This window comes from Sphaeramia orbicularis, chromosome 4, assembly GCF_902148855.1.
Source record: "Sphaeramia orbicularis chromosome 4, fSphaOr1.1, whole genome shotgun sequence".
NCBI classification, from domain to species: Eukaryota; Metazoa; Chordata; class Actinopteri; order Kurtiformes; family Apogonidae; genus Sphaeramia; species Sphaeramia orbicularis.
The window spans coordinates 42,871,937-42,886,339 of NC_043960.1; the positions used below are offsets into that span (position 1 = coordinate 42,871,937).

At 38.5% G+C, this 14,403-nt stretch overlaps 1 protein-coding gene across 1 annotated transcript in view; it reads left to right on the forward strand.

The window, feature by feature from the left end:
• Nucleotides 1–14,403, forward strand: part of cdc34a (cell division cycle 34 homolog (S. cerevisiae) a) — a 28,013-nt gene that overhangs the window by 9,167 nt on the left and 4,443 nt on the right. Inside the window, exons 2-4 of the mRNA XM_030131899.1 lie at nucleotides 9,800–9,886; nucleotides 12,386–12,483; nucleotides 14,193–14,327. Of these exons, the coding sequence (XP_029987759.1) occupies nucleotides 9,800–9,886; nucleotides 12,386–12,483; nucleotides 14,193–14,327 (320 nt within the window). The remainder of the gene's footprint in view (nucleotides 1–9,799; nucleotides 9,887–12,385; nucleotides 12,484–14,192; nucleotides 14,328–14,403) is intronic.

Here is a 14,403-nt window from a genome sequence, read left to right on the forward strand (position 1 = left end):
ATCCAGTTATTGGTCATGACTTGCAGGCCCGTGGTAGCATCTTACAACGAATGCTAACACTTTGTCATAGGCAAAGGTCTTTTTTGGGTTTGTTGTTTCTGAAACAATAATGTGTAGCGTACCTATTACTTCTTTGTGGAGTGAAAGGGAAGGAAGTGAATGCTACAAAGTAAAGATTAGTATTTAAGATAAGGAGTACCACAATACAGAGGGCAGGGGGGTCTATAGATCTATCAGGAATTCCATCTGTCTGTCAGGATTCCTGCGAGGTCTTAAAAAGTCTTAAGTCTTGAATTCACAAATCTGCATTTAATACCTTTTAAAAAGGTATTACATTTGATATGGTAGGTCTTAAGTTATGTTGTCATAAACTTGTTCACTGTATTATGTATAAATGTGTCTGGTAAATGTCCAAACTAGAAAGAAAGAAACATTAGTCCACTCATACAGATTTCCTTTTCTCATTTGTCAGACAGTTGGAAAAAGAGTTAATTCTTTTACCTTGGCATGCTTCGGCTACAACCTGAGCCTTCCTCAGAAGGGTCACTTGTTGTTCCTTTGATGTGTCCTTATCAGCTGTTTTATCCTGGTTTGCCAGGCAACAGGGCGATTATACCCTCTACCTCATCCTATAGAGGACAGCATCATGGTCCTCGGGGCCCGTTTCTAACAAATACCACTCAGGGAGGCCATAGAAATCAGAAAATGGGCCCTGAGGACCATGAATTAACTCTTTTTCCATCTGTCTGACAAATAGGAAAAGGAAATCTATATAAGTTCTAGTAGACAGTATGAACCTAATTGACTATTAGTCCACTCAGTTCCACATGTTCCAACTCAACAATATATATATTGAAATTAGGAACCAATTATCGCCAACTTTGCAGCCCCCGGTTAGAAATGATCACAGAACATTCAGTTTTGTGCACAGTAATAGTCAATCTCTGCTGATGTAAATAAATACATTTTCATATATTCTAGGAGCTATGAATTTTTGCCAGTATGGCCATGAAATGGGCATTAAATTCAGTTCTAAGTAGTCTTAAAAAGGCCTTAAAAAGTCTTAAATTTAACTTGTAGAAAGAAACCTGAAGGAACCCTGGTCTGTCTGTCCGTCCGTTCAGGATTTTTGTCCAACTGATTTCTCTGACGCTATTCATCTCATTCTCATCAAATTTCACAGGAAAGGTGGAATTCACAGTTTGATGGCTGAATTTAAATTTTTGGGTTTTTAATACATTTTTGAGAATTTCCTCTTAGGCAGTTTATCCAGTCAATTTCTTGGACACTATTCACACAATTCTTTTCAAATTTCACACATGTACTTTACATGTGCCTTTCTCTCCATTTCTGATTTAAATTTTTTTTTTTTTTTTTTACAAATTTTTGAAAAGCTTTTAAAACAATTGAAAATTATGACTGAAAAATGAATCCCTTGGGTAGGCAGGGTATCAGTGAGCAGGAGGGGCAAAGTGTTTTGCAATTGGGCGGGGGTATTAGTAAGCTCTTCTTATTTTCACTTTTTCACTGATGGAAGTCTCCTCCTTGACTTATTTGCATATTTGCGTTCCCGTACCAATGAGACAAGCTGCTCACTGCTGCAGAGCAATTGAGCCAAACAAGCAGCCTGGCAGTGTTTAGGCCAGATCCTGCCTGTACCTCAACCATCCTCTTCTATTTCTATTGATCCAGGGTTTAGTGTCTGTCTGATGGCCAGGTCAGTGTCACCTGCTGGCACACTGAGTACCATCCTCTGCTCAGTGACATGTTACACTGGAAATCATGCTGTTGTTGTCATTGCATCATGAATGAATCACAGAAAGTCAGTTTGAGACAAAATGAATCAGACATTTCCACCGTGGGACAACTGAATACTGTAAATGGGGCCAATGTGTAAGTAGTTAAAATATAATTCTGCTAACAGCCACTTGATTCTGGTTCCCAAAAGTCATATGCTGCGTTTCCACTGTGTAGTACCGGCTTGACTTGACTCGGCTCGGCTTTTTTGCGTTTCCATTACGAAAAAGGACCTCGAATCTGGTACCCGGTACTAGTTTTTTGGTATCACCTCCGCCAAGGTTCCAAGCGATACTAAACCATGACGTATAACACTGCAGACCACTGATTGGTCAGACAGTTTTCTCTGTGACCTGCCATTTTACAAAAGACAGATGCGGAAGTGGACAGTAAATATAGCAATACGTTAATCCACATGATAGCAGCCCAAAACTACACCATGGTCAGTTGAGGAGGTTCAGTCTTTGGTGGCCGACGTAAAAATTCAGACGAGACAACAACAAGCGAGTTTTCAGCAACTCTCTGAGCAGACAACACGGAAATAACACGCCACATCGCTATGACGTCCAGGTACTGTAAAGTCTGTAGTATCCAGTAATGGAAACAGTCTGCAGGAATACTGAGTCAAGTCAAGCCGAGTCGAGTCAAGCTGGTTCCACGTAGTGGAAACGCGGCATTAGGTTCCATAGACTTCCACTGAACTTGTATCAAAAATACTGGTAAATATTCAGGAGTCAGTTCTCAGTTGTTTAATTTAGACCCTCTAATAACAGTTCCGGTGGTCAATATTGGAATCATTGCACCTTGACTGTTTGATGGTTTCTGTGGCTTTGATTGCGATTGAAAGCTCACACTTTGCTGAATCAGAGCTTCACTTTCAGCTTTGAAGGTTCACTGTATTATTTCCCTGAGAGACGGCTCAGCTGTAGCTGTTAAGAAGTTACACTAACAAGACTGTTGAATGGTTTTACTACACCAACATGATGATGATAGTGGCCTTTAGTTTAAGCTACTCTCCCCTCAGTGCCACCCCTTTGTCCAAATATGGTCACCTCAGGCTCCAAAGAGTAAATGTGGCTCTGTTCACTTCTTACATGAATTCTTTCATTTATACACTATGCATTCTTACCAAATATGAGAAAATTTGCCTAGTCAGATAAAGTCCTAACTAGCAGTCAGTCATTATGATTTTATGTGTCCTACACTATCTTTTAATTATATTTTTTTTTATCATTTTGATCTTTTGTTATGTAAGCAGTTTGTTTTATTCCCATCTGAATGACCCTGTTATTTATGTAAAGCACATTGAATTGCTTTTATGTATAAAATGCGCTGTTCAAATGAACTTGCCAATGATGATGGTGGATGAAGAGAGATGAGTGAGCTCAGAAGGGGATTGACAAAGACTTGCTATATGGAATTAACTTGTGACATGTTAGAAACAACAACTGTGTGAAAGATGCCTAACAGTGGAGTGAACTTCAGAGTTCAGTGGCAAATTTTAAAATGAGCATAAAAAATTCAACTTTAAAGCGTGCTACGTACTCTGTGAGAACAGAGACATTTCTTCTCGCTGCCAGGGTTTGGGAGTTCTCGCAGCTTGTTCTCAACACACCGTCTGGGCAGAAGTTTCTTCTTGTGCGATGCCTGAGTGTGTAGTGTGATTGGTCAGAAATCCAAAGAGGGTGTGGTTAATGTGGAAAAGCAAAGGACCTCCCATGAGCTCAGCACTTGAGTTTTTCATGAAGTATGAAATGTCCCGGCCAGATTGGACAGCCAGGACACCTTGTTTTCACCTTGAGAAAACAAATTTCTCTGTTCTCAAGGAATATGTAGCTTAATGAGTTGTATTTGTAATGATTTATTTGACCCTTATGCCCTACTCAAATTTAATACCCTCTGGTTACCTTTGTGGCTAAAAAAAAAAAAAAAAAAAAAATCCTAAATTTTTAAACAACCTCAGCTCCTGTTCAAAAGTACAACATTCAATCATTTTTAGGATTTTAACCCTTTAAATGCCAGTTAATTATGTGAATTATGAATGATTTATTGCAAAACACAATACACACCAAAAATTAAATATTTTCCATATATTAAATAGTAGGGAAATGGGGCATAAATACTGGTGGGGGTGATTAGAGCCTTGATTAAGTCAAAGATTAGCAACAAAATTGATTTGATTGCATCACTATTTTTTTCTTTAGTGTCAGATACTCCCTGTGGTTACCCTCGTGGCCAAAAATGCCACATTGACTTCCATTATAATCAGATTTTTTTAACCTCACAGCCATTACATTATATAATTGTACATTCTCTACTGTCAACATTTAATTTTAGTAGTGATATTTGACATTTTTTCTGTATTCCATCATTTCCCCATTGTAGACTGATACATGAAATTCTTGAATTCTTTTAGGTATATTATGGGGCCATACAGATGTGTGTGTGTGTGTCTGTGCAAAATAATTTTTAAGTCACCACCTGAGTCATCAATGTGAACATTTATTATACAAAAGAGATCCAACAGGACATATGAAATTTGAACTAATTTGAAACAGAAATATCTAGGCTTTGAATATGTGTCTGTTTGAGAGAAACCAATAAATTGATTGAGACGGTGTGGGTGTGTGTTTAGTTCATTTCCAGCAACACCTACAGCTGTAGGAGGCCAACGCTTTGGTGTCCTCTTCTTCATTTTTATTGATGTCTTCTCCTTCAATGCTTTGGTTCTGGTCACTGTGGATCCTCCTGGAACCTACAGAAAACATCCAGATGGAGTTGGTTCTTACATGGAGCTGTGTTAATCCATGGTGACCCCAGAGATCATATGGAGCAAGAACCCCTCCACGTCCATCAGCTGCTACTGCCATGGTGGTGCAGTTACAGACCACTGTTGATGCCTTCACACACGCTGCCATTGCTGCCACCAGCAGTTGGATGCTCTTAAACATAAGAGTTGAGATTGTCTTTGCCCAGTCCTCAGCCAGTGGAGAGATATCTTGATGCTTATATTGTTTTGGAAGACAAACTAAGCCCTCTATGGTGCCGGCTGGCCCTCCTCCTCCTCCTGGCTGGCTAGCTGCTATGTATTTCACTGTTGCCAGCCTGTAATGTGTGCAATGTTGGCTTGAACCCTGCACTCTGAAGTGCTGCCAGCTTTCTGGCAGGGTCAGTCAGATCTGTTTTTTTTTTTCTTTCTTTAACGCAGCATACTCTCTCCACTCTGTCACTCTTTCCTTGCTTGGCTGGATGTATACGCCAAGAGAACTTTTTTAATATTGCATTGCTCAAAACATCATGTACAACACATGTTAATGAATTTATAATGCACTCTAAATCAGTCTTCAAATATGAAGCTTTTGAAAACTTGTGAAATAGAAAAATCTGATTTTATATTTCCACAAACTGGTTAAGAATCAATAAGCTAGTGTATATATTCTGATCCGCAGGGGACAATGTAGGTTACGGTGCACATGGCTTTAATAAAGGGTGGAAGAAGTAAAGCATTCTGGTGCCATTGTCCTAAACTTCATCCAGGTATCTGAGAGGATGCAGCTGATCATTCATGAGCTAAATTTTGGCTATGTCTTTGGCCAATTTTTCCAAGACTAATGTCAAAATGTTCACCTAGTGGATGACACAAGCACAGCAGAAGAAAGTACATGTAGTTTTATGTTCCTTCTTTTGAAGATGGTAGTAATTGTGTATCTGTTATTGACTCGTCTGTCTAGTTACAAACTGTTTTTCCTTATTGAACTAGTCTTCGTTGGGGAACTTTTTGTTGTATCATCAGACCAATGTCACTGTAGTGAGTCTACGTATGTAAATCCATTTAGTAAGAGTCGGGTCTCAGACGCCCTCTAACAGGACGGGCAGAATACACAGTTTTGTTGATCGTTTCCTGTGTGTGTGTGTGTTCGTGTGTGTGTGTGTGTGTGGGGCGGGGGGGGTTGGAGTAATTGTAGTGAGTGCACTGCATCATGGGTTATAGGGTTACTGCTGCTAGTGAGTTTATGCACATCTCTTTATGATAATTCTTTGAGTCTGTTGGCACTAAAACTGTTAAATTCCACATTAGCCTGTATGAGTTTGTGTAAAGTCATGATGTTAGTCTTAAAATTGTCTACGATTACATTTCTCCACAGTTGTCTGACTCTGAATCAGGTCCCGGTTTATGCATTAACAGTTTGTAGATATTAGAGAAACTGTTGTGTACATTAGGTCAAGTTGTTCAGTTTTATCATCTTTACCCTTCCGTTTATCATGTTGTGTATTATTTACCCTTATGTTGGATTAGTGTGAGTCAGTGCAGTGCAGCACTGAAAGTCTGTTAATAAAGGCAGAGTAGAGGGATAGTGTGCTCTGCTACATAGAAATGGATTCAAGTTTTCTCATGTCTTTTGTTCAGAGACTCTGATGGGTCTTATTAGTCTATAGCAGGCTGGTGTTAATATCAATGTGCTTTGTGTAGAGATGGTGATTTTTAATTTCTCAGTGTTAACACAGCCATGCCCACACATATTTTGTTTGGTCTGTTGTCTATAAATTTGTATACAATCCTGGCTAAACAAGTCCTGGTCACAGAGAATCTTTCTTAGTTTTCATGGTTGGTCCTTGGTTTCTAACGTGCAGTGGATAAAGCTTATTTGAACCAGCCACAATTCCACCTGAAAAATTTGTTTTTCTTCTTTAGCACCAAAGCAGCCTTAAATTCAGACAGGGTTGAACACGACAATGCAGGCAAAGAGGGATAAAAGCTGTATGTATGAGTATTATAAACAGCATAGCCCCCTGTATTCCAAGTAAATCCACTCTCCGCCCTTTACTACTACAGCCCCCCCGCTCCCATGTTCCCCCTCCTTCCTGCTTGAAGGTTCGCTGTGGTGAAGACCAGCTGACCATGCCGAATCAGCAAATGTGGGCATGTGTGTGTTAGTGTGTGTGTGCGCATGTGACAGGGGGATAAGCAAAAGGTTTCATGCAGTGAGTGATGTACATATGTATAATCGGTGCATTCGGTGTTTCCCCCCTCTGCCCCCCCCATAGCACGCCGTATGGACTAAACACAGGGGTCCCTCCACACACGCCTCATTGTGAGATTAATACAGCGGGTGTGGTTGCAGTGTGGGGATGTATTCGCAGAACACGGGTGTGAGGAGTGGATTGTCTCGGGCTGCAGTGACAGCTGGAGAGGACAACCCCCACAATGTCTTCATAGCAGCCGCCCCCCCCCCCAGCACCCACTGGTGTTTCTTTAAGCTCCACATACACAGCAGCTGAAAATGCTGAAAGATCCCTCACCCTCCTCACCATATTACATTACACTGTCATTACTCCTCCACGCTCGGCCACCTCAGTAGGGTTTGCCATGACTCTACAGCTACTATTTATAGGTTTGTTTCAGTCACTGCTGAGGCTGATCAGCATGATTATGAGACTTTCATTTAGCTTCTGTACTCCAAACATTGGTTTTTGTTAAGACAGGCTGAAATTAACCACTCCTTTTTGTGTGTGTGTGCGTGTGTGTGTGTGTGTGTGTGTGTGTGTGTGTGTCCACTAGCAGGACACTGTAAAGGTTTTGTTTTCTGTGTGATAACATAATAATGTGCAGGAACTTAACTAGTGCCACACTTCATTCACCAAAGCAGATCTAGATCCAGTTCTGGGCTGTTGAATAAATGCTAAGTGCCATTTACATCAGGGGCTGTGGATGGGATTGTTGTGACCAACAAGAACACTTGCAACTTCATGAACACCTTTTTTTTTAGACAGTGGAAATAAGTTGGACCAGTTGCACTTTGATGTTAGTGAAGGCCTGCGAAGACAGGATCAACACTTGTAAAGAAACAATGTAGTCTGACATTGCTGTTGTGCTAGAAGTCACTGCTAGCTTGGAAAGCCATAGACCTACACTGACAGTACTGTCCTTCCTGTACGTTGGAGTGTAATGAGCGTTTCTCAGTCTCTTTATTAAGAGACAATAAGAAAATGCAGGAAATACGTGCACAGTATTAACACTTTAAGTGGCAAAGTCCCAATATTACGACACGCAACATAACTGAACGAAACCAACCAAAGTTCCAGATGGAGTAGCCAAATTTTGTTCCCGCCTCTCACCAATAAATAGCAGACATGTGGCCCTTCAATCTGAACACCATTTCAGGCCTTGTTTCTGTTCAAAGTGAAGAAGAAAATCCAGTTTGAAAGGTGTGGTCTGAGCTGGTTTAGTAAGTAAGCAAGTAAAGTGCGTTTAAGTAAAGTTTATTTAGTTTTGATAGATACAGACAGATTTGGCTACTCTTCTGCTTGGCTAAAAACAGGGTTCGTACGGGTCCTTGAAATCCTTGAATTTCAATGTTGTGTTTTCAAGGTCTGAAAAGTGCTTGAATTTTAGTTTTAAGTGCTTGCAATTCTAACCCTGTGATTTTATTTATTTTTAATATTTCCTCTGTCAGGTTAGATGCCAAGCCAAAGCTGCTTACAGAGAGATGATACATTTTGAAAAATACAACTTTGTGACAAAAAAGAAAATTAGCGGGTGTTCTCAAGTCGATGCCAGGTACATTTGTATCTTAATCTTTGTCTCGGTGTGAGTGTATTTGAAGAACGACAAGTGGCTTTCCTTTTTTTGCATAAAACTTTGTGTTCTCCTTTACTTGCTAAAGTTTTTGTTATTATGAAACATAATTTTAGATGTTTATAGCATAATACAATGTACATCATTGTGATAAAAAGTGGAACAAATAATCTGGAGTATATGTATTTCTGTAGATGTGTATTTTACCCCAGAGATAAGGTGCTGTGCTGGAAAAAATTTGAAAATGACTCTATAAAGTGTTGAAAAGTGTTTGAATTTGACCTTGAAAAATGTACAAACCCTATAAAAAAAAACACTACAACTTGCTGCATTTTACATTCTACAAATGTTTAAGTTAATGTATTTCAAGGATGAGGTGACAAAAAACTAAAACACAAAGAAAATGTCCATGTTAATATGTTCAAAGTTCAATTTTACTAAAAGTTATGCCATCCAGTATGGCTGCCATCCTGTGATGTCACAATAGGCAAATTAGATTAGTAAATTTACTGTCATAAACTTTGGGTGATACCCAATATTTCTTTCATTTACAGCATGCATTTTTCAAATGTTGATATCAAAATGGAATAGTTTTTGAAAAAAAAAAAAAGTGCCTAAAGGGTTAAAAACCAGTGGTGGAGAAAGTACTGAACCAAAAGTACAAACGTCCTGCAAAATATATACTGAAGTAAAAGTAGAAGTACTACATCAACAATCTTAAGTAAAAGTACTAAATACTTACTTTTAAATTTACTTCAAAGTATTTTTTTTAAAGTGAAAGTACTCATGTAGTGGGTAGTTTCAATGTCTGGACTGTGAGATTTTAATAAAGAATGTAGAAATACTGATTTATGCCTCTGCCCATGTCACTGCTCATAATAATTAGAACCAACTATACAGTATATGTGTATAGGAAAGGTTGATGTACTTACTGTGCATGCTCTCTACAGTACTGTGCATACTCTAACTCTAACATGATTCTGTACTTTACTTAAGTACAGTAATGAAGTACAAATACTTAGTTACATCCCACCACTGTTAAAAACACAGCGGCTTCTACTGGCTAAAGTCAGTATTTAGTGTGGCCTCTGTTCCCATGACCAAAAGTATTTCAAACAATAAAAAATGTTTGACATACGAAGAATCAGACCTAATGTAATGCACAAGGAGATCAGTGCACTAAGGCTCATATGTTGTATATTCCAGTTGTGTGTTAATACAGAGAGGAAGTAATGCATATGCATGGTCATTATTGACAAAACAACAAACCTAATTGTGACCAAAGACTTTTTCATCGTCCTGTTCATAAACCATGAGATAATGATGTGGTAGGAACACTTTTGAGAAGCTGTCACAACTTTTCTTTTGGCAAGGGGAAAATGTTGATAAACTCTCACTTTCTTGTTATGTTTCTCTCACCTTCAGGCTCGAATCAAGTTCCCTGTGGACTACCCATACTCTCCACCTGCCTTCCGCTTCCTCACCAAAATGTGGCATCCCAACATTTATGAGGTAAGTGTGACTAGACTAATGGTCAAAGGGAGTAGAAGTAATTAGAGTAACCCTCTCACCTCATCCACAATAATGAAGATATATGATACAGTGAATCTGTGATACTTTCTACATGATAAGACAGTCTTCTATGTTATACCATATTATCTTTGGGGGGAAACCCCTAAAAAGGCAAAACTGAAGAGAAATAATGCACAAATTAGTGAATATATTCCTGGCTTTTTGTATCTTTGACACACACACACACACACACACTGACTGTAATGTTCACATTCTAAATAGTGACTGGACTTCGCAGAAGTACCTGCATGTTTTCATACAAACGTTGACATTTGATTCCAGTATGATACAATATACTGTGTGATTTGTTTTTCTTCCATCTCAGCGGTTTGGCAATGATCGGTCATGGTAGGACACTAGAAAACTTTAATCTTGTAATGCACAGATATCAAACATATGGCTCGTGGGCCAAAACCGGCCTGCCAAAGGGTTCAATTTGGTCCACGGGATGAATTTGTAAATGTAATTTACACCGCAAATGCAAATTTCACTTAAGATATTACCACTCATTTTAGTTCAGGAGCCAAATTCAGCCCAATCCAATCTCAAGTGACTCAGATCAGTAAAACACTATCATAATAACCTATAAATAATGACTACCTAAAAATGTTTACATTTACAGACTATCCTTTTAAAAAACCTGAATATGAACTACCTGAAATCTCTTAAGTTCAATTTTTACAATATTCTACCTGTTTTGTGTATTTGTAGATCCACTGTTGTATGTAAGTTGTAATGCACATGTGCAAATGAGAAGCTGAGGCATAGTATTGTTAAAATTGCACTTATTTTTCTTAATAAATTTTTGTTTGTTCATGTTGTTCACATTTTTTTAAAGGTTAGATTATAGATGTAGACACTTTCATAATGTAATTTTACTTTTTTCACTCTAAAACAGACGTTAGACATAAAAAGTGTGGAGTTGACATTAATTATATATTATTATGTTTAGGGCTGGGGGATATTAGAAAAAAAATCATATCACAATATTTTTTTCACTATTTTTGTCAAGCTTTAATTTTCTGTTACTCATAAGTTAGTTGTGAAGATATCAGAAGAATATTTTTGATTTAAATATGACTTATTTCGGTCAGAGGTTGAACATGACAGATGTGCTGAAGAACATTATACAACTGTTTCAGATAAATAAAACAGGTACATATATTTAAAACTGAACTAAAAAGTCTGACCAGCAGGCAAAAGCTCTCAAGTTTTAAAAGAGAACACAAACAAAACAGACCATTAAATTTGGTGGTCAACTCCAAATAAATAAAATCTTCATTCCAAAAATGTTTGTGTGGAAAGGTGAGTGTTTGCGTTCTTCACATAGGCTACCTGTATTCGTCCAGTACACCTCCATATCGTATTGAAGGTCCCAAACTGAAACTGTTCGGTCCAAACGAGTGCACCATTACACCCCTACTTTTCAGTAACCCGGTCACCCAAGTTCTCGGTCATATTTTCTCCTGAGGGAACACTCATTACCTCCCACTGCAACCCAAACATTAGCATGTGTGCTGCAGCTACTCTTATACCTGTGCTGTGTGCATCAACCTAACTTGACATGGCTCTAGCATGATTGGTTCAGTGCAGCGCTACTTAATTATGATTGGCTGTTCTTATGTCTGTCAAAACATGGATGAATTAATTTTATCAAAATTGTATCGAACATGTCTCATATTTCTATCAAGGAAAAGTTATTTCCCGATATATTTTTATTATTTTTTAATTTTACCTTTATTTAATCAGGAAGTCCCATTGAGATTTGGAATCTCTTTTGCAAGAGAGACCTGGCCAAAGTAGCAGCAATACAAAGTCCAAACAACATAAAACAAGTACATTATACACAATCAACAGTAAAACACAATAACAACTATTCAACCATTATGGCATCAAGAAAACAGTGAAATTCTTCCTTCACTGCATTCTCCATGATACTTTTAAAATTATTAATAGAAATGAATGTATGTAGTTTTACAGTTTTTTGAAGATTATTCCACAGCCATGGTGTATGGTAGGAAAATGCTGTTTTTCCAAAATCTGTCAGGACTTGGGGAACAGTCAAAAGCAACCACCTGGAGGAACGTAAACGAAAACTACTAGAGCTAACAGAAAGAAGTTTACTGAGGTATTTTGGGAGTTTACCTATATATATAAAAACTTGTATATCGTTATTGTTTTATCGCCCAGCCCTGATTATGTTCTTTTAATGGTCCGGCCCATTTCAGATTACATTGGGCTGAATGTGGCCCCTGACTTTGATACCCCTGTTGTAATGTTTTTGCAGCTACAAATTTGGATTTCGTCAAAAGTAAATATGACACAAACTGTGCAGAAGTGTATGCAAGTGTCAACAGGTTGATCCTTTTTTGGTGGTATGTTGTTTTAACTTGACTGTGGTGTAGAATGGTACCTGAAACATAATGTGCTGTCCACTAGAATGGGGATGTGTGTATCTCTATCCTGCACCCACCAGTGGATGACCCACAGAGCGGTGAGCTGCCTTCAGAGAGGTGGAACCCTACACAGAACGTCAGGTACACAACGCGCCGTTCTCCACCTCCCCCCACTTCCTTTTACAAACCCACTGAAATGAGCAGGGTTACCACCTGTCCTGTGTCCGCTTAAATCCAGTTATTTTAATTATCTGTCCTTCAGTCCACTCATCAATCTCTCAGCCAAATTGTGAAAGAATATATTTTTTCCCAATTCCATCTCAGCCCACATCTCGCCTATTATCTCATTGTGTGCACCGCCTCCAGGCAGCCTTGTTTTGCACTCATCTTAGCGAGACAGCTTGCAAAGATATGAAATGTCTATTTTTAAATGTGTTCACCTGGATGCGGCAGGAAATTGGGTGCAAAAGGGTTCAAGTGGGTTGTATAAGTAGCATGTACAAACACTGTGGCTGTCATTTCTTTACATCCCTCTGGATTGGGAGAGGTAGACTTTTAAACTAAACATGACATTTTCATTGGTTTTAGTTTTTCAGTTTAGTTTTTGATAGCAGTTTGGTGTTAGTTTTTTTATTATAATTTTTTGATTTGACCAGTTTTGGTTCAATTGTAAATTAGTTTAACTGTTAAAGTTTTGTAGAGAAAATGGAAAAATAGTCTGATGTTACTTACAATTCAAGTTCAATTTATACATTATATGTATTATTATTATTATTATTATTATTATTATATAGTATAGTATCTATTGTATGTAATAATACCAGGAATTTCATCCCTCCATCTGAGATTTTTATCCACCTGTTTTCTCAAAGACTATTCCTTCCTATTCTTTTCAAATTCAACACATTTTCTTGACCACTAGGAGAGGTGCAGTGCACAGTTTAATGGGTGAATTTCACTGTTCACTCAATTCAGCAGACAAAGTGCGATTATATTGAAAGTTGAGACTTAGGCACAATGATGTTTGTCTTGGTTTGACTGAAGTACCCAAAAAGGACAGTAATTTAGTTTAATCTAGTTTACAATTATCTTTAATTTAAAATTCTAAATTAATCCCTGGCTAAGCAGTGTATCAGTGAATAGGAGGGCCAAAGTGGGGGGTATTGGTAAGCGCCGCTTACATTTTCACTTGTTCTTTGTAGTTTTTATGACAGTTTATTTTTATATCGGTTGACAAAAATTGTTTTTCAATATTCTTTTCCAGTTAAAGTTTGAGTTTAGTTTTATTTTTTCAACATCCTGGAGAGTCCTGCTCTGCATATGCTAACATTAGTGTCTGCAACATAATGAAGAAAACCTATAAATGATGTAAACATTACCACAGAACAACTGAAATATTCACAGCTGCAGAGCTGCTGTACTGATCCATCAGGGTGAGTCACCTTATTTAAAGCATGAATAATGTAAAGCAGTGTCCGCCACTACTACTATGTCTAATGAGTGTCTCTGCAGCCTGAATTCAACAGACGACTACACAAACTCATGATGATCTGGGGTTTTAACAGCACTGTCACTTTGACCCTCACCTCTTCCACTCACCCTCCCCTCTCTCTCTTTCTCTGTCTGTCTGTCTCCATGCCCATCTGTCCTTCATTCTTTCCATCTCCATGCACCTCTTTGTCCTCCATTCTCAATGTCTCATGTCTCATCTTACCTCCCCCTTCCTTCCTTCCTTCCTTCCTCCCTCAGCCGTTTCCTCAGCCTCCCCTGTATTGCTTTCACCTTTACTCTATTTTAATCTGTTGATTGACTTTGGTCTTACTTGTGTGTCTCCAACTCCTTCATCTCAGGACGATCCTGCTCAGCGTCATCTCTCTGCTGAATGAGCCAAACACCTTTTCCCCGGCCAACGTGGACGCATCCGTCATGTACCGCAAGTGGAGGGATAGTAAGGGCAAGGACAGGGAATACATAGAAATCATCAGGTACAGACAGTGAATAAACACACTCAACATTGTACACACTTTAAATGGGTTCTTTCAGTGGTGCAGGTACACAGAA